General features: G+C 41.2%; 1 protein-coding gene across 1 annotated transcript in view; it reads right to left on the reverse strand.

Moving 5' to 3' along the window:
• The window catches only part of rem2 (RAS (RAD and GEM)-like GTP binding 2), a 32,296-nt gene extending 11,001 nt beyond the window's left edge, over positions 1-21,295 (reverse strand). Inside the window, exons 1-4 of the mRNA XM_040044908.1 lie at positions 20,662-21,295; positions 17,598-17,934; positions 14,544-14,617; positions 2,785-2,962 (exon numbers count right to left, since the gene is read on the reverse strand). Of these exons, the coding sequence (XP_039900842.1) occupies positions 2,785-2,962; positions 14,544-14,617; positions 17,598-17,934; positions 20,662-20,673 (601 nt within the window). The 5' untranslated portion in view covers positions 20,674-21,295. The remainder of the gene's footprint in view (positions 1-2,784; positions 2,963-14,543; positions 14,618-17,597; positions 17,935-20,661) is intronic.
• Between the last annotated feature and the right edge of the window lie 579 nt (positions 21,296-21,874).

Below are 21,874 nucleotides of genomic sequence, written 5' to 3' on the forward strand. Positions count from 1 at the left end.
CTGGCAGGCCATTAGTAATTTTTAAATGAATGCTACCTAATAACAAAAATTTTAGAGATGCACACTCACAATATTGATGTGTGGCAAAACTGGCACATGGATGTAGCACAAACAGTATAACCTCTGCTGAAATATGCCCAATCTGATTGTGTAAGAACTCAGAGTGGTTCTTTTGAAGGGCAAAATAAGCCGCACTCTTCCCCAGCGCACGCGCCGCTCCACTATGCATTTCACACATCACCCCAAATTGAGGCTCTCTTTCATACGCACAGCATTCTCGTACATTTGCCCTTCCCTGCGTCACTCCTCTCCTTCCCGTTCCTCTTATCAAAGCCCTCTCTTTGAAACCGCCTCGCTGACATCAAGCAGCGAGAAGATAGAGCGAGATGAGGGAGTCTGCTTGTTAGCACGTTTAATATGTGGATGTAAATGCAGCCAGTTGTGAATATATGATGAGGACAAACATACGTAAAGATTGTAAGAGCAGCTGTGCCCTGTAAAAGGGAGATTATCCAATCAGAGATATGCCTTCTGGAAAACAAACAAAAAACAAAACATCAAGCAGCGCCGAGGGACACGGAGTTAAATATATAAATGAATATAAATTGAAACTGCAGAGATGACAGTGAAGGCTTAAGATCACAGCCATATATGACACAATTACAAATTTAGATCAAGGTCAAACTGGGCTGTCACTCTTTCTCTCTCTTTTTTTTCAGCTACCACCACTCTTCACCCAGCTCCTGTTTGAAACATTAATGAAATCCGGGTAATGGGTTTGCCTGGCAGAGCTTCATAAAAATTCACCCATAAAAGTCCAGCCAAATTATAACCTGCCCGTGGTCTGATCTGTGTTCAGTGGATTGTCACCAAATGAATTCAGTGTAGAATTGCTTGTTTCTCCCTCACTGAATTTATTTAACTTCAGTGCCGAACGCCAAAAATATGCAAAAGCGTGCGAAGCTCGCTGCCCAGCAGGGTTGTTTAGCAAAGAAAAGTTAACTCTAAGATCTGTGGGATTTATGCTGCTTTTTTAACTCAATAAATAACATGAAATTATGGTTTCTTGACTTGATTTGGCTACCTGTGTATACAGAGGTGAGTAATCAACCACCAAGGAAATCTTGTGTTTGGTCAACTTTTCTTATTTGATTTTTATACTATACAGTCATTCTGTTCATCACTCTCAAAAAGCCTAATCACGCCCACTTTGATTGAGTTCGGTAGAATAATACAACATTTTTGTTTTTTAAAAAGCCAACTGGGGTAAACAGCTTTCATAGTTACTCCATATTAACATCTCATCAGTTTGTAGCAACAGATCTCCTCATGGGAACTTTGTCTACCACAGAGCATTAATCCCTGGATATTGTAAACAGTGAAGAAATTGATTTTGCTGATCAAAGATAGATCCCCAAAGACGGCTTCTAATGGAGATGATGTCAGCCTTGAGGAAGATTTATGGTAAAACAGCGTGCAGAGAGAGACAGATGAGCCAAGGCAGAGAAGAGGGTAAACAGAAGGGACTGATGAGTAATTGTACAAAGCACACACTATTCTCTGGGGGAAAATGCGTGCCTATTAACTAAACATTTTCATTTTGGGCTTTTAGGTATTCTTATCTATTATAACCAGCACCGAAAGCATCGGTACTGACCAGATCCTATTGTGTGTTTAGGATGTTACATTTGGGGAGGAATAAAGGAAAGTGGACAAAGAGAGTGCATTACAATTTTTCATTTGTTTCTTTTCTTGCGTCATTCACCCAGAAACATCATTTCCAATAAGCCCGTACATGATAAACATTACAAATGAGGCAGAGTCCATGGGAAAGTTAGGCAGCTGCGTCACGCTCAGATATGTCAACTGCAGAGATTAAAGGTTTAAAAACTGGAAAACAGCAATGACAAAGAAGGCTTCTGTGATTTTTGCAGCGCTGATGTTAGGACTTTGTACATTTTCAAAGGAATTGCATATTTGTCTGCGCTCACCACTGACGCTTTAAACTTTAATCAGATTTAGTCTCGCAATAAAAACAGTAAACCTCTGGAACACACTTCTTTTGTGAGAGAAGCTACTGCAGGAAAATGTCTGATTAATTTGTTTGTCGTGCATTTTTAAATCATCATTCCCCTGCGAATGCAATGTTAGGTTCTCTGTTTGTATCCAAGATGGGATTTAGTTAGATTAATCACTAAATACAAAATGAATAAAAAGTGCAGCACAAAAATACGGAGGTCCAAAGGTGCCAAAATGAATAAAATAAATTATTAAATAATTAATTGAATGTGTCATTAATGATTAAAAATGGGAATTAATTAATTAATTAGATATATAAATAATTAATTACATGGGCTTTCGAATAATTTAAAACATTTAATAAATTATTTAATTGTGTATTCATTTAATTCATGTTGGCACTTGTGGCCCTCCATACACCTGGATTTTGCTAATATAATAAATGAGTCATCATGAATGCACTGGTGTAAATGCATTTTTTTACATTTCCCTTGATGATTACAGCTAAAATTCTAGTTATGTGTTGAAAGTGTCTTCTTTTAAAATCCAGAGAAGGCACTAATGTTATTGCAGTAATGTGTATTCATATTACCACAACCCCATGCTAACAGTTTCAGCACTGAGGCAGTCTAAAAATCTGCTCCCTGTTACAGTTGGTACAGGGGTGACTGGGAGGTTACTGGGAAGAATGTGAGAATTCATCATGGGTCTTTCTTTTTTTACATACAGGTTATACTACACACCAGCATCCATCCTTCTACCTACCCTCGGAGCTGATTTCACGGGACCGCACTAGGTCACTCTTGTTGCCCACAAGGATGATTGGGGTTTGTGGCTGGGACTCCCTGAGAAGGAGGCGGAGCTGGGCGGTGCGGTGAAAACTTCGCCTGTCTGTCACTGAGAAGACCAGGATACACACATCGCACTGCAGTGTGGAGAGGTCCTGTGAATTGCAAACACACACATGTATTATACAAACACCTTGGTGGAGCAGACCAGTGTGCACACGTAAAAAGAGAGATCAGGTGACAGCAGAGCAGGTGTGGAATGTCAGGTGTCTACTAACCATTACAGAAGATCGTGTTGCATTCCGCCAACAAATTGATCATTTGTCATTCAACTGCTTTTTAAAATAGCCTCTCCAGTGCCTGCTGGTGTGTTTGTTCAAAGCCATGGGAATGGCATCAATGCTATTTCCAAGTACTCAAATTTTTATCACTGTCCCATGAGAGGACTCAGAGGGGTTCTTTGCTCAACTTGACTATGTGCCTGTCACGCTTCACTTTGAATTGCCTGACCCTCTTAAAAGTGAGCACCAACATCCCGTCGGGGCTTCCTGTCACAGAGGCTCAATTAGCCCGAGTGGCTCTTGCAGAAACAGCAGCTTGTAACTGCCTGGGACCATGTTCGCCCTCTATTGCGTTTCCTCTCGATTCAGCTGGCTGCGTTTACATTGGACTGAAGGTGGTCCGTGGGTGCAAAATCGGTCATGGCAAGCTAACTGAAAAAAATCATGTCCAGCAAGCAATCGTGGCTCAGTCCCTCCCAGCTGATCACTTGCTGACCCAGTCTAGCATGCTTTCAAAATAATGTCTTCTCTGCTGTTGCAGCAGTCACACAGCTATTGTTGGGTGAGTGATATTAGACAGTCAAGATTAAGGAAACTGAACTGTCTGTGGCTAAAACGTGCTTTTACATTTAAGTTTGACCTTGTGGTCAGGGAGATTAGACTTTCATTAAAGCCATGATAAATGGACTGGTTCTTATATAGCGCTTTTCTACTTGAGCAATCAAAGCCCTTTATAAAACATGCCTTATGTAGACCAACACTTTTTTCTATGCTTTCTGTCTAACACTCCAGTGAACGCATCTGAGAAACTTGGACTTAGTATCTTTCCCGATGGCATTTGGCATGCAGACTGCAGCAGCCAAGAATCAAACCACCAACCTTCCTGTTACTAGATGACCTGCTCTACCTTCTGAGTTGCATATGGCCAAGAGGTAATAAATGAGCACAAGGAATGTGAATGGTATCTTCCTTTGGTGAAAAACCCAAAGAGGTGTTACCAAATAGCTGCGTTAATAAATAATCTGGATCCAGATTTGGTGGCCCATTGACTTACAGTACTTTCATCAGAGCTATGTTATGATAAACCGCTGTACACTAACAGCACCCACGGCAATCATTAAAGCTAGAACCTAGTTAGTTTTTCTGCTGTTTGTTGTTAAAGAGAAAGTATTCACTGCAGGAGACCAACTATAAAACTAAAAAGATCTGCCAAGTGACAAGATGTACAAGCTGAAACTTTTCCTGGTTTGGAAAAATAAAGCCAAACTGAAAAAGCTGCAGTTACTTGAAGAACCACTTGAGACTGGCTTCAATATAAAGTCAGTCCCAGAGACAGTATAACCTCCATGACTGCTAAAAAATGCATATGATGTGGAGGGGTGGGTCTGACTGTGATACTACACAGTCTTTGGCAAACAACTTGTGATTGACAAGTCATGCAGTTGCGTGTTTCATACCCAGGATAATGCTCAATTTTGAAACATGGTGTAACCGAGACTTGGCTTTTTTTATTCAGTATGACCCAAATCAACTGACTGACCTCTCAGCAGTTAAATGTTTACAGAAGTTAAGAGATAAAGCGGTTTCCCCATAGACTTTGATAGGACCAAAGGTCTTTTTGCACTAATATCTATTGCTATTAGTGCATAGGAACATATTTGCATCCATAGCTAACTGCTCCCTTCATGACAATGAAAACATGACACTGAGGTTTTGTGGGTTCAGCAAAGTTTCTCCACAATAGCGTGCACATGGAAATATAGATTTGTGAATGGGTCAGTGGGGTCAAAACGGTTAAAACGAAAGACATTTCATCTTATGTTGAACAAACTGAATCAATACAAACCATTTTTCTCCCAAAGACAGAAACCTGAAACCAAACCACACAGTGTAATGTCAGGCCTCGTTCTCGAGGCTACATGTCGATAATACAGGAACCATTATGAAAATAGAACCATAAAGTGGAAAGTACAAAGTTTTATATCCAGTCTTTGGGAAACACAGACTATGCATGCAGTCTTTAGCTATAAAGGAATACAAGTGCAGTGCATTTCTGTTCCCATTTTGTGGCGCAATAGCAGAGAATTAAGTTTATATAACATTCTTTAGCTTGGAGCTTTTCTCTTGACTTTACTGTAAACTAAAGGAATTATATTTGATGGTTGGTTTAATCCAAAACCTTAAATCTATAGCATTCCATCAGCAGACATAATCTATTCATAGTTCAGCTGAAAATAGGACACAACCATAAAAGACTGGATCAATAAAAAATAACTTATTTCAACCAGATGATCCAATCTGCCTGCTGAATTGGGACCGCATACAGTCTGCTTGTGTGAGCGTGCCCATGCCCGTGCCCTACATCTACAGCTCCCAAGGTAAACATCCCAGCCCTCCAGAGAGTTTCAGACGGCTGAAAAATTCAAACAATCTGAAGCGGCCAAGAACTGCCCGATCAGACCCCGGAGCAGGAAATTCATGGGGAGCACCTTGGCAGGCTATCTGTTTGACAGCACACAGCAAAAGACAAGCAGAGGAAAAGGAAGGAGGGGGACGGGAGCCACCGGCCACCTGTCACTGATGAATTGGGGGGAGATCAGGAGGAAGAATGAAAACAAGACAGAGAAAGAATCAGGGACAAATCTTTGCGAGACAAGCCGTACAAAAATAGAGTAGACATCGATTAGATGGGCAATGAACCGATCCAGGAAGAAGGCTGTGACCAAGTAAATACACCTCTCTATCAAACGGAGGCAGAGCAACTCGGGACAGCGCCAACTCTCTCCCTCTCTTGATTAAGCAGCTTCTCTCTGTTCACGGAGAGCAGGCCATCTGTCAATACCAACTCCTCCCATGCACACACAAATACAAAAGCCAAGCACGCGTGCACATACAATCATCTACAACATTCACACAGTACTAATAGAGCATTCAGGGGAATTTAATGGAATTATCAAGATTAAAAACAGGGACTCGCCTGGCTGAATTGAACAACATTTTGCCAAAATGTGAAAATCCAACAAACCAATGCAACTGAAGAAGTGGAAACCAAATGCAGAGAGCCAGCAGGATGAATGCAAACTGTGTAAACACCAGGGTGAAGTCAAACAAGAAAATAACAAGGGTAGGGAAGGGAATAAAAGAAGGAATTAAAAACCCAAATATCCACAAAAAGAACTAACCTTTAAAATAAACCAGGAATTGAAATGAAAGCAAGACAGACAAAAGGCAGCGATATTCAGACAGGTGCAACACAGGAGGCACAGCTAAATGCTCAGAAACACAAAAGAAGTGTTCATCAGTCCTGGGACCACTTCGTTTTTTTTTGAGGGAAACCTTTTAGTGCTAAGTTTCAAAGTCTGGAGGACTTCTCAGTAGAGTTGAAAGAAGTCAGAGTAGTAGATTTGTTTTGGAATAACACATTCAATATTCACATATCCCTGGATCTGATCCATAAGTTTGACTATCTACCCATATGGAAAAGAAATAGTAAAAACTTATATGTGACTACTCATGAAAGTGGCCACTTTCATGAGTAAATCATATAAGGCTTGCATGATTTACTCATGAAAGTGGCCACTTTCTCATTACTTTCATATATTGTTTTAGTAGGTATCCAAAACATACAAGTTTCATTATATAATTTTTCAAGGGATCTTATATCTGTTTTCACTCTTGTATGCTTTTCATACAAGTTTCACACAAGACAGATACAAACTTTATAAGATTTATATATATATTTTCCATATGGGTAGGAATAATTATGTATAAATAGATATGTCTGAATTTTCCCTGCACTGGGGCTGAGCTTCTCAGACTCAGATGATTACATAGTCATAAGTCCCCGATTAAAATAAAGGAACAATATTTGTTTCCAAAGCTACAGTTGTGATACTGGCTCTATATTGAAATTATGAATAAAGAATGGCCTTTTTTTCTGTGGGTGAATGTAGCTTTGGGCTAAATCCTCAAACGACTCCTCCTTATGCCTCATGCTGTTACCCATCATTTATGACTGTGCATTACTTTCTCTGTTATTGATAGCCTCAGTTTCATGATGCTTAGTTTTAGTGCTGACTTTTAGGGGCCATAAAAACAGCATAAACATAAAGCTTTAGTTAGAATCTGTTCTAAATGACAAAGAAAAGGCTTTCTAAGACTTAACGTCTCCACATTTCCTGTTCCTGGCAAAGATAATATTGATGGAGCTGCGCTGGAGTACATCTCATTGAAACTTCAAACACTTGATTTTGAACTGGTGGAAACTATTTGAGAAGCTTAAAGTGTGTAACAAAGTTTCTGCACTATTCTCTGAATCAAAATCAGCACTTTTTAAAGACTCATATAGGTGGTGAACAAGGAGGATGATGAAAACTGCAACATTAAGAACAGTAACTTAAAACAAATTTCATGTGATAGATCATGTTCTCGTTATTTCATGAAAATAAGTGAAGATTGAAAATGTGGGAACACTGAGTTGTTGAAGACTGTGTCATTTCTGCAACAATCACCTGGGTGATGTTTATCTTACGTTAAAAACGAAATAAAATAAACCTCCAAATCTCCTCCAAGAGTAAATATTTAAAATGTGTCTGCTTTTGTCTTATAAGATGTCTTGTTAGTGCAATGATTAATTCAACAGTATGAGTCAGGTAAACCTCGTGAAAGTAGACCAAAGCATTTCTTTTCCACTTTGGACCAGCGACCCTCTCCTCCAACGCAGCAGCATTGAAATGAAGCAAGTTTGCAGACAAAGGATCAAAGATCGGATCAAAGCCTGTCCTCGGGCCTGACCCAGCACCGAGACGTGACTCTGAAGCTGAACGAATCATTCGTCGGCTTCAACTTAGCAGGTAATTCAAAGTACACTGTAATGCATTCACTGTATGATAAAGAAGAAAAGCTAGTTTTCCCCAGGAACCACATGTCCTAAACACTGTGGGTTGGGTTTTTTTTTTGTGTGTGTCAGGTTGTGTATATGGATTAGTTCTGAGAACAGATAAAATGATGGAGAGTGATTTTACCAAAAGAGTCCGAAAAATTGTAATGAAGGGAATATAATCAAGTAAATCAGTTAGAAACAGTCAAATAGAAGGGTTCAATGGTGTTTCATATACAAATTCCTTGGGGGGGGGCAGAGCCTAGAGTGTTTTGCTCATCATAGCAAAGATCTTCTGCAAATGCTGCTGATGTCAGACAGACAGCCTGCCCAGGACTTACCACCTTGGTAAATTCTGCCCCAGAGCAGAATGTCTAATTTACAGATGTGTTTTTCTAAGAAATTGTTTGTACAGAGGAACAGCAGATATAATTTGTGCAGACCAAGAATAGCTTTTAAGGAGATACAGCCTGAGAGACAGGGCAGCTTGTAATCCTTGATTCAATTATGAACTCTGCATCATATCAAAAAGTGCCTGAAGATAATCGTGACCATTGGTCCAAAAGTAGAAGTTTAATCACAAGCTGACTTTGTGACAGGACAAAAGTAGTAAATCCAAATATTAAATAGAGGGCTACTGAAAGGACTAGTTAAAGTTCAGATCTGAATCCTCATTGTGATGTTGTGGGGGATTTAAAATGAGTTGACTTTGCAGCTGAAATAATTTGGGGTGGACGAGTGGTCATAAATTTGCACAGAAGGCTTTTACTGTTCAAGCACAACACTTTTATCTGTATGTTTCAAAGACGATCAAATGTGCGTTTTAAAGGACTATTTTCTTTACACGACTCTGTCATTAAACTGGAAAGATTACCAATTTTCATGCATTGTTGTGTTTTTTTTTTAGCTTTTTTATAAAAACAACTTTTTCCACACATGCACACACACATAGATTAGCATGCACTCTAAAAACCACTCACATGCTGGCTAGTGCCACGCACTACATCAGTATCCATTAACAGTGAGGACAATGAATCACTTATCAGGCATGATTTGCATAACATGTTGTGGCTCTGTGAGCACTCAGACTATTATCCCCTCCAGTTGTGGTTTTAAAAAAATAGGCTGAATCAGAGCATTTGGCCCTTTTTTGAGAGGACGTGTGAGCATCCTCTCACTGCTTCAAACACACATCCTGAATGACTGCAAGCTGTTTGCTTTGCAGCACAAAATACATAAGCAAAGCTACTTTAGGGCCTTTACATGGAAACAAAAGGGTCAAGCACATCCCCACACAATTTTCACAAACATACACAGACATATATATATATATATATAGGCGTATATAGCCTCCATTCATCTTTATGAAAAGTAATCACATGCACTTTCCACACGCCTGCCTCTTTGGCCTGTGCTGTATTTGTCTGACTGACTGGCTGTCAGAGCAAAATGAAAGAGCAGGAAGATCAATAAAGATGCGAAGGTGATGAATGGAGGAACAGAAAATGACAAGGAAAAGGACAAAGGAGGAAGGCGGAGCAAATGCAAGAAGAGAGGACAGAGGAGCACCTTGCTCTGTGGTAGTCAAAATCTGATAATAGGATGATGAAGCTTAGTGCAGATGGAATGCTGAGTTAGTGGGTTCGCTCTTTCTCTTTTACTTACTTACTGCTGCACAAAGACAACCCTAAGGAAACATATATCTGAGTCCATCTGGCCTGCACTGAGTAAGTCAGACACACGCCTGCACACACATACCCATTCCATAATCCAACCATGAATGACCACAGCTTGCTGAATAAAGCTGGCATCACAGCATAGAGTTAGTACACCATAAAGACCGTTAGTGCACCATGGACACTATTGCACGCCACCTCAGACACACACAAGTGCACAAGCAGAACATACACAAAAGGATAAAGTAGTAATGGGTGTCCCTGCATGACCTAGTTTCAAGCTGAAATATGTCAGTGTGTGGAACCAGCTCCCTGCAGAACTGTCTATTAGTAAATCCCTGAATCCCTGCCCAGATGCTGCTCTGTTCTTGACCCATGACCTCTATGTACATTGAGGATAAAAGAGGATTTCTTTCCAAAACACAATAAAGTATTAATAATATTAGAATTGTTCCATGACCATAGAATTATAAGGTTTGATCTGACTTTTGGGCTTAGAAAAACCTTGCTAACATTAGATTGTTCTTTGCCATTATTACTCTTATTTTATCATTTTAAAAAAGAACGTTGCCCGACGTATGTACAAGCTATGCAGTGTTAACACTCATAACATGGTTGAAGGCTATTTCTCCCATCTTTTTTTATTCTTTTCTTTATTCTTTGCCAATACTGATAGACACTGACATAACAAAGAAGCTGAGGGTAATAAGTCAATCCATCTGAAACAAGCCAGGTCAGCAAATTTTTACCATTAGCTTAGGGTGACCAACCGTCCTCTTTTCCCCGGATATGTGCACTTTTCACGTTCTGTTCGGGGCGTCCGGGGGGATTTTCGAGGACCCATGTGTGTGACGTCATCCCCGAACTGCTGCTTTGTGAGCGCTTGTTCTGCACTCAAGGACAGGACTGACAGCGCGCAGCAACGTGCCTAATGATGTTCAAACGATCCCAAAGCGCAAGTGCATCTTTTCAGACGAACTGCAAAAGAAATTTCCCTCGTACTGACCATAGCTGGACTGGCCATCGGGCATACCGGGCATTTGCCTGGTGGGCCGATGGTGATTTTTCGTTTTTACGGCCGATGGTTTTGTTGTTGTTGTTTTGTAACGGTATAAACAATCAAAGGTGGTGGATTGGCCAGATGCTGGCCGGTGTGTAAAAATAACTCAGTTATTTGGTGGTGTCTATGGCGGAGCTTCCACAGAGGCTAGCAGGTGGATGAGGGAAACGGGAGGCAGGAGGAGGAGAGACCCGAGGCGGCCACCGGTCCGAGTGTCAGGTGAACTGAACTTCAGGTGAAGTTATGACCTGCAGTCTATCTGGGTCAGATATAAACCAAGTTTAGGTGTAGTTTATTTTCATTGTGCTAACTTTTTACAGTCAGTTACAATAACTCATACTGCGTACTAGCTAGCATGACGGAGTTTCTATACAGGTGGGCGGGTGCTATGATGTTACTGATAGTGATATGATATCGGTTTGGATATGTGGTGAGAGGGAAACATGAAGATGAAACCAGGAAATGTCCTTACTGAATCATCAGAGCTAAACAGGTGATGGAGAAACAGGGTTACCTTTAAGGTGGCATATATGAGTTGAAGGGAAGTTATGAACTGTTTCTGAGAGACAAATAACACCAGGATCCTTTTCTATGTAGCTGACAGCTGGTAACTGTGCAGGGGTGGGTCTAGCAAAGTTTTGCCAGGGGGCCAGGTAGGGCATTAACAGGGAAAAGGGGGCACAAAGAAATACCTTTCTTTCTTATTCTCATTTAAAATGTCTCGATTTTAAAAAATAATTATCTGAATCTTACAACCAAAGTTTTTTTGGCTTTATGGTTTTTCCTATGATACCTGGTGGGCCGGTCTCCAGTCAAAATACCCTGGTCAATTTTTTGTCCCAGTCCAGCCCTCATACTGGTAATTTTTTTTATGCAGATTAAGCATTATTTCTGTACCATTATTTAATTCCAGAGGTTTTTAAGTTATTTTTTTGCACTTGTTGACTTGTAAAAGCCTATATGACATATTTTTTTCACAATTAATTAACCGCACAGAGAAGGCATCGTTTAAATATGTTAAATATGTTTCTTTAAGCAAGTTCTTCATGATTGAGCTAAGTGTCCTCTTTTTTGGAAATCAAAATGTGGTCACCCTACATTAGCTACCATGCTAGATAGCTACTGATGTCAAATTATGCTGGTGTTTACTAGGTACAGTGACTAGAAACAACAAACGGGCTAATGGATAGCTGAAGCAGCTAGCAGAGTTAGCAGCAGGGTTAGCGGAGCGCTAATGCTAAACAACATGCTTTTTGTTGATGTCGTGTTCATCTACTTGTGACCAACAGTATAAATCTTATATACAGTAAATCAATTTCTCTAGTTGACATTGATCTCTTAAATATAGTACACAAAACTGTGACTTCAACCTTTATTTTTGTTTGCACACTTATCTGCACAAGATGAGTGTCCCACCGGAGACTAAAACAAACAGAACTGCTTAGGTATAATAGCTTATATGGATTTGGGCAAGAAATGGGGAACCGTAAATAGTGCAGAATGACTCTCTTAAGACTAAACAACAGCAAAACAGGAAAGGGAAAAATGTCCAGGGAGTTGCTTCTCTGGACAGAATTCAACACTGAAGTCTGTCTCTGCTCCAAGAATTGGCTGGTTGAACTGTGTTTTTCTTCCTTCCTAATTGAGATAAGAAATGTGGTCAAGCAGCAATTATCTTCTTCCAAATTGCATCCTGACTTGCTTTAACATAATAAACGATCCTACCCTTAGGTGCAGCAGCAAATTCTCCTCACTCCATGCTGATAAACACGCATACTGTGCATCATTGCCCTACATTCTTCCAGGCCTGAGGCTGCACGTTTTGGTTGCTTACAATAAATATAAAGATTTTAAGCTATCAAATAACAATGGAAACTTCAGGACTCACTTAGGGAAAAGGTGTCCACTTGGTCTTTGACACAGAGACCCTACTGGCTGTTTAAAGCTTAAATCAATGACCAATCTCAGGCTTAGAGTGGAGGACAACATAGGCTGGCTAGGTCAACGCCAAGTGTGCCAGTGTTTCTATTTCTGGCACATCGTGACTTATTTAAACCATCCTATCCCTATAACGTCATCAACACTCACAACGTCCCAGTGTCTGGCCAAGCAGACTCTCAGCCTTCTGTGGCTGTGTTTGCTGGTGTTGTTTTACACATTTGACCAGGCCGATGCAGAGTGTGCATTCACGCACGCGGGTACAGTCTGTACATATTTACAGGTTCTTTTGCCCTTACGGTGCGCTCTACCTGTGATTTGTTGTGCAAATCGCTCCCTGCAGTTCGGGGAAAATTGTAGCTCCGACTTGACGTCCATGTACCAATCAGTTGTGAGTCGAACCGAGAAGTACTTGAAGGAGCAATCTATGGGTGTAAATGCCACCTTTTCACATTTTTTTGGCAGTTTGCATTGCTGGGAAAGGAAGAGGATGGGGCCAGGCCAGAGAACGGATGAAGCCCCAAAGCCAGCAGGGTTGGATGCTGACTATTCCAGCATCATTTCATGCGTGAGCGAGTGAGTGATTAATTCAGCCACATTTGAGTGCGTATGTGTGTGTGTGTGTCTGTGCATGTTGCTATGGTAACTTGGGTATAGGATGGGTTGCCCCATGGAGAACACTTGCGGCTCACTACAAGACCAGAAGCCTTGCCTCTTGGGATGGAGAGTGCCCGGCGGTTAATGTTGTGCTAGTTCAATGCCCGGCCACGCGTTAGACATCTGGATGACATCTGTTTCTGCACCTGATTGTTTGTATGTGGGACACTCTGCCTTTAGACACTGTGTGCATATATATTGTATCTAGTGGCATTACTGCAAAACAAAACAAAACAAAATACTAGCATAAACGCGATGCTGAACAGGGTTGCTGCCCCTCGCCCCACCAAGTGCAGACGGCCCTGGAGTCTTTCCAAGCTCCCCGCTGTACTGCTTCTGTTGCTTCAGCCTTAATGCCCTGCCTTGTATAAACACGCACATAATAACAAATATAATTAACTCTCAGCAAGATTTAACCAGCAGAATGAGGCGAGCAAGCACGAAAAAAAGCCACCGAAAGAACAGACGAGGGTATTCAAACACAACGACTGCAAGGCGACAACACTGGAGGTGAGAAAGGGGGACCAGGAAAAGTGAAGAAGTGAGCACCCCTGCTGTGGATGCTCCTGAGTTAAATGTGACTAATTCAACCTTAAGAAAAGAGAAAGCCCAGTGGACATCTGGAATAGGATGATCTACCCTACATACTAATTAGAGGGCTCTACTGTTCCATCACATTATTAACAGCCATTAATAACTGCACGCCTTTTGGTTTTGCATAATACGCTCTGTGTCAAAAGGATCTTTTTTTTTGACAAGCTGGCTGCTGGTGCTCAAGTTTCTCCTGCTACGACAATCACCACCACCAGGTCACATTAACTTGCGCGCACTGTTCAACTGTAAAGACCGATGATGCGTAGCAGGAGCAATTTTAGCCTGCGAAGAAGTCGTCTTTTTTCAGCAGATTTGAATCAAAACATATGTTGTTAACTACTGAGTGATTCCCACTTTTGAGAGAGAGAACTTCAAAGAGATCAAGTACAGTGAACGCTTCTCCAGGATTCCCTCTACAGTGGAGGACACACACGCAAACGCACAAGTAGGTGTAAAAGCAAAAGTAGGAATGCACTCTCTTTACACCTCTTTACGCGTGAAATCAGACAAATGGCTTTCCCTGTTCTTCAGTACAAGCAAAGATTATAAAGAGTGGGAAGAGAAAGAGGGCATTGAGTGAGAAGGGACACAGAACTGGTTTAAATGTGTAAAAAAGAAGACAGAGAGAGGACGAAGCTATCAGTCACTCACCTGTTTCCAGTTGTCAAAAATGATGACTTTGCTGTCCTCGTCGTCCACTGTCACCGTATACTCGTAGCCCTCACCTGCAAACAAAACGCCCTCGTCACACATAAGAAAGGACAATGCAGCTCATGTTAAGAATAAATAGGGGGGTCTGACAGGTTGTAAAAGAAAATCATAACAGGAATTGTGGCGATAAAAAGAATGAATCACAATATTCACTACTTAAGTAGATTGTCTGCATATTCTGCCTCAAGACACTGATGAACCAGTTTAAGTCTTAAAAACTGTCCTTGACCTACTCGAGAGTTCTTACATCATTATCTGTGAAGATTACAGCAAAGCATTTAAAGACCAGGCTTTGGAGCTAAATGATGTGTTTATGAAGGCGGTATAATGCAGATGTTTTAATGCTATTTTGCTCCAATTTAAATGATGATGGTGATATTCCGCATTTTCTTAACTGTCAAGGAATCCCATGAAACAAATGTTTTAAGCCTATATGTTAAAGCCCAGTCTAACTGCTCTGCCTTATCGGCGACTCTCGGTCCAAGCCTCTTTACTCTTACCGAAGAAGGAAATCTTTTCAAACAGCTCGTCAAAAAGGTAGATTTTCCCCATTTCCTATAAGTCAAGGTCAATTTTTACCAAATGCTACTTGAAACGAGATTTATTATTTTGGGAATGAAATGTTTTCAGTTGCAGATTAATAGACATTTTTGAATATTCACAGCAGCAGCGTATATGAGACAGTGAAGATTGAGTCCATATAGAGCACAAGTGTCGAACTCCAGGCCTTGAGGGCCGGTGTCCTGCAGGTTTTAGATGTGTCCTTGATCCAAAACAGCTGATTTAAAGGCTAAATTACCTACTCAACATGTCTTGAAGTTCTCCAGATGCCTGGTAATGAACTAATCTCGAACTTAAATCACGCTGCTGTTATTGTGTATATGCTGCTGTTATTGTGTATATATTTATTTATATTTCTTCATACATTCTTATATAGTTCTATATTGTGTATTTTGTTGTACAGTTATTTTATTTTCAACTTTAATTTATATATTTTATCTTATTCTCCCAGTTAAATTTACCCTTCATTCTAATTTGTGTTGTACAGTTATTTCATTTTTAACCTTAATTTATATTTTATTCCTTCCTAGTTAAATTTACCCTTTTTCATTTTTCATATTTATTTCCTATCTTATTCATAGCCTTTTCCTTTTTCGTTTTCTTTAGGTCACGAGCAGTTGTCCAAGCATTTCACTACATATCGTACTGTGTATGACTGTGTACGTGACAAATAAAATTTGAATTTGAATTTGAATTTTAATCATTTGATTCAGGTGTGTTGACCCAGGGTGATATCTAAAACCTGCAGGACACCGGCCCTTGAGGCCTGGAGTTCGACACCCCTGATATAGAGAAATAACACATCACGTGTCACTATTTTGAATCGCATGCTTAATTTTCCATCATCTGATCTCAAAAGGCAATTTTTTTGAGTAATGGACATTGAATCTTATGATACATTTAAAATACAGGCACGTCTGGAATCACTGCGGCGACTGCCGTTGGTACGCTACCTTCCAGCAACCACATGAAACTCGCGAATCCCCTCTTTCTAATTGTGCGTGTTTTAATTGTTACCGGCAACAGCTGCAAAATCAAAGCACTTTGAAAATCCGATGATTCTTTTTGATACACAAAAGCAGCCAGATGGAGCTACTGTACGTGCCCATTAAATATCGTAAATTCATTTAGGTGTAACAAACTGAAGCTTCCTATCATTACACAATTAGCACAAACACTTCTTCTTTAAAATGCACAGTAACTGTGGAAAACTCACCGGGATCAATGAGATTTCTGCTCTTAGGGACAACAAATCTCCCAGTGTAAATCAATGCTGTCTTTGGAAAGTAATTACTTTGCGTATTGGCTGGTAAGGTGTTACTCCACTCACAGATGCTATGGTTCTGAGCATCTGTTCAAAACTACTAAAAAAGTGCTAATTAAATAGGTGTTGTGTCTTTTTTTTTTTTCTTTCCACACTTTGCAATTTTAATGTGTGAATAATTGAACAATTTAGTGCACCACTTAAATTCCCCGGCATGATAAGAGTGGCATTGGGGAAACATGTAAAGGCTCCTTGTCTGAGAGGGGTTTTTGTTTCTCTCCCTGTATGATGCATAAATCCAAATGTACAATGTTGGCAGCAATGAATACCACATGATGATGTCAAGGATACGTCAGCTTTATGCATGATGGAGAGCGTTCGTCTCTTAATGACAGTGACTTATCGATTGGCCGAGACAAGAGCTGATTATCCCCGGTGTTAAACTGATCTTTGCCACAGACAGACCTGCTGACTGATAGAGGGGGAAGGAGGGTCGGGACAGTTTTAATGAGCTTTAATGGTAGACGTGTATACCTTAAGTAGAAATATACCCAATGACACGAAGACCAATAAACCAGAATATCCCATTTGCCTGGCTGAGGTCACTGAGACCTTTTACATGTCTCTTTATTATATTTAAAGCTACAGCTAGTAGCTGGTTATCCTAGCTTAGGCTAAAAAACAAAATAGTTGGAAACAGCTGGTACGGATTAGTGCAGAATCCCTTGGTCCCACCTACCAATCTGCACAATGTCTGCATGCTAAATATAAAAGCATTTGCTGAGCTGAGCAAAAAGAACAGGAAAAAAGGGAAACCTGTAAACCTCTCTTGGAGGTGAGAAATTCAGGATCAGAATTGTAAACCTAAACATAGTTTTACTCTTTGGTTTTATACTTAATGTAAACTAAAAAGGTATAGCCTTCATGCATAAGCGCTACTGATGTACACCAGTCTTCTTTAGACATTTGGACACTACATGATTTAGGTAGTCATGATATGGCAAAACAATAGTGCTCAAAGAGTGGTTGGGTGAATTTTGTGGTTGGATGAGCGTGCCTTACTGTTTTCTAAAGTTAAACCTAGTTAAAAACTAAGTGGAAACAAACTATGAATATAGGTGAACATGCATGTATGAAGACATTCCATCAATCTCTGTCCAGGTCATTACCACATGCTTGTGTCTCAGAGTCTATAGAGAGGGATCTGTCTGACTGCCCGGCCAGAGATAAGGCCAGCGACGACTTGCCCACGCCATTCTGTCCCAGTAGCACTATCCTCAGTGCCCCGCCATGGCTGTGGTAAGATGACTGGGCAGCAGTCGATTGGCTGAAGGACTCATCCCGAGGCACCGCTGTGTCACTGATAGGCAACGTGGTAGGCTCCTCCAAGCCCGGGATCCAATCACAGTCCTCGGATACGGCCTCTTCCCTTCGCAGCTGGTGCTTGACAGGCAGGGGTGTGCTCCCTCGTCGAAGCGGGGGTGCCGTCGTTAGAAACATACTGTACTAGAGTGAAATAGAGACAAAATGAGAAAGACTGTCACTGGGCATTGCGGGAGGTGTTGCTGGCACGAGTGCATTCCCAGATTTTTAAAGTTCAAAGCAGACAGCTGATCTACCTGTAACGCTGCCTATTCTTGTCCATGTTATCGCAGGAGAATGTGGGAGGGGGAGGGTACTTCCACTGTGTGCGTATGTGTGTAAAAAATAAAAGGAGAAGGAGGGAGGTGATAACAGCAGAGGTGAGACAGATGAATGGCAGTGTGAGAGAAAGATGCTGATGAAGACACAGAGCATGTCAAAGGGAAAATTAAGAGAGGAGGAGGGAGATGTTGAGGTGGGGAGTGGTGATATGAGGGCAGTAGGAGCTGCTGACAGAAAAGTGACAGCAGGTTGATAAGGATGCAGAGAATGAGGTGGAGACCAGAGAACAACAAGAAGCGTGCATGTAACACGGAAAGATTTGGCAAGGATAGACAAAAAGAGACTGCAGCTGTGCGTAATAAGTGCACTCAGGTGGCTATATGCTGCACGGTGAGTGTGTGCACAGCGGGAATTCACATGCAAACAGGTCAAAAACATAAAGTCTGCATCTTTATTCTTAGTCTTTTAAAAATGGAAATCTATAATTGGAGCCTTCCAGTGGTTTTGTATAGAACAATGGCTTTGCTGAGAAAGCTGTGAGTGTTTCTGCACGAGCACAATAGTGCATGTGTGTGTGTGGGAGTGTGTGTTTTGCAGCCACAGCAGGTCAACCACAGAAGACCCGCATTAATATTAATACAGCAATTAATCTAGCTCCACAGCAGCACCGAGCATTGGTGGCTCTGTGTCTGTCTGTGGCACAGCCAAGTACAGTACTGGCACTTAATTAAAGGGGACTGACACAATAATAGGAGCACACTCGAATACATTACAATGCAGTTTACAGCTACTGTTGTGTTACTGAGCTGAGCACGTCACAGGACACGAGCTACAAGTCATAAACTTGCGTGTTGAATTAGATTTGGGTAGGTTGCTATAATGTAGCAAACTAAAAAGGTATAGCAGAAAGGTTAGGTATATTGTAGCATATAGTATAGAATAGTATAGTAAGTATACTATAGTTTATTTTAATATAGTATAGTATAATGTAGCACATAGTATAGCATAGAATACTATAGTAAGAGAAGTAATAGTAATACTCTATACTGTAGTGTAGTTTAGTATACAATAGTACACTATAGCATACAGCACACACACCAAACTTAATATTTAATGGTTTTTTAAATGAATAATGAAAGTTAATGGAAGAAACCCAGTTTCTATTTGGTTCCACAGATATCACGATGTATCAGAGAACTGTTGTCCTGTGAATGTGATACCATCACTATTGTGACATTCACAGGACTATTGTGACAGTACTGCATTGTTAGTTACTCTGTACATACCATTTGTAGTGTTTTTGTATAGTGTTGCATGGAGATGTCTTTTTTTTAAGAAGTCCACCTACTACTGATGAAACTGAGATATTTTAAGAAAGAAAGTGTAATTTCAAAAATGTGTATTCAGTCTGTCTGCTGTTGTCACAAAGCAATGCTGACAAGAAAATGAAAGAAAGCTGTTGCACAGCTCGTTGACTTAACCACTGTGTGGTATGACTGGTATAATGTAAAATTATGTTTTTGCTAGTAAGGAGGCTGTAGACCTGACACTGATTCAGACCTCTGTCTTGGATGAAATGTAATAGTTTAGACAGCCAGCCTCAAGATAGGATCCTCTGACTGCTAACATGACGCTTTTCCTGGTGTAAAATAGAGCACAGAGTGTAACAGTGCAGTCCTTTGAAGTGCACTATAGCGTAATTGCAGTGTTGTTAATATTGTATAGTGTTTTTACAACAAAATGCAGTTAAGGTGTGGCTGATTGTGACACTTGAGTATGTAGCTCTCTCATGCACACACAGACACATCACTCAGAGCCTGTCGCTCAGGTAGCAGCCAAAGGATCTAATCAATTAAGCACGCCTTTATTGTCTGCAGCGCTCAGAGGAGCTTTCCTACGCAGAGACCGTGACCACGGATCGCGCCAGCGTGTCAGGGGTTAATCTCTCTCTCGCCAGGCTGTCTAGAAACTGGGGCAAACAGCAGTGCATAATACAAAATTAATACTACAGGCTATGTTTTTATTCTCTCTTCCTCGCAGCCCAATCACACAGACACTGCTGTTTCTTTCCAGCCCAGTTAGTCTTTTTTACTTTCGAGTCTTACGAGCCGTGTTTACTGTACAGCTGATCCATAATTGTGCTCAGCATCTATGGAGTAACCTGTGGGATTAAGTGCTCCACTATATGAACGGATCGAAGGCGTTTAAGAAGTGTAACACTTGCCGACGGTTTACAGAACACACAGATATCCTGTCACAGCAAACGCCGAAACACCTAACAGCAAGTGGGGTTTAGACCGGGTGAGAAAATCTGGTTCATTAATATTCAGTCTTTAAGTCACCAATGAGCAGTCAAAGTTCGCGTGATAGTGAAAGAAATTAAGAGCCTAAATAATAATAATAATAAAACAATTATCTAATAAAAGTGGGGAAAAAAGGATTCCTGCACATAGAAAGTGTAGCTGTGAGAAACCAAAGTGTGCTGCAGAAAAAAACACGTAGGCGGTGTTGTAGCAGCGTACCTGGAGTGTGTGGCTGGCTATTGTGCAGAGCGCACGAGGCTGTAGTGGAACATCTGCGTCCCCTTACCTGGTCAGCCATGGTTATCGGTGAGTCTTCTCTTTGCAGAACGAGGCTCAAGTCATCTGTGCTGCTTGCAGACCCGGCATCACATTAACCACGGCTTTAACGCACGGCACCCAAAAGGCACGCGCGACTCATTTAACGTGATGTTATTTTCCCCTTCTCCGCCGAGTAAAACCTCCCCCCTCCCCCTCCACCTCCTCCCTGCCTTCCTCCTTCCGCTCGCTAGAAATGAGAGGTGCGGCGCGTGGAGCGCCGGGATGGGAAGAAGCAGGCTGCCAGGTGGAAGAAGACTCTATACCTGCGTCTCCGCTCGGCATAGGAGGCGACTTTCTATGTGAAGGAGATGAGGACGGACAGCCACCGGCACCGAAACGCATCCCCTCATGTCCTCTGAGAAGAGTTCCAGCGGACAGCAGTTTGTACGCTCCTCTCTCCACCTCCAGTTAATACCTGCATGTATCTCTCTCTCTCTCTCTCTCAGTCTGTGTGTGTGTGTGTGTGTGTGTGTGTGTGTGTGTGTGTGTGTGTGTGTGTGTGTGTGTGTGTGTGTGTGGGAGTGCGCCCTTGAGTGACTGCAGAGTGATCTTTGGTTGGAGGTGAAGGGAGTGATGAGTACGGGGTGGTGTGCCCCTCCCTCTTTCCTCCAGCGCAAATATCTTTCTAATGCTTTCAAAAAGCTTGTTAAGTTCTTTTCAATAACTGTGTGTGTGTCAGACACCAGGGTTTGAGCTGCTCCCGTGGAAAAAATATCATTCAGTTTTGACAACTGTTAGCAGTTTCTGTGTCTGTGAGGCGGAGCGGCCGCCAGGGGGAGGCAGAGAGACATCTCGTGGATGGGGAAAAAAAGGCGCTGCCGCTGAACGCTTGTACAGAGAAATGAGGGTGTTGCCAAAAAGTGATTTCCGGTGTTTCAATTTTTTAATGTATAATATTTTTGCTATATTTTTGCCAATCTTGATAAATAGTCTGGGATCATCGAGATTTAAGGAGGAGTTATAAAAGGATATATAAAACAAGCAAATGACCTGTTTTGCAAGTATCTTTACGTACCTGCTGCTACATTATAATCAATCCAGCTCTTTTTGACCACTTAAAATATCTTTATGTAACTATTATGTTATATTTGTTGCAATTTTACTGCTGGCCCCACCTCTCTTGAAAAAAACATTTTTAATCAATCAGAGTTTTGTGTTCATAAATAATGGGTATATAAAAG

Source organism: Simochromis diagramma, unplaced genomic scaffold, assembly GCF_900408965.1.
Source record: "Simochromis diagramma unplaced genomic scaffold, fSimDia1.1 OVJJ01000663.1, whole genome shotgun sequence".
Classification (NCBI taxonomy): domain Eukaryota; kingdom Metazoa; phylum Chordata; class Actinopteri; order Cichliformes; family Cichlidae; genus Simochromis; species Simochromis diagramma.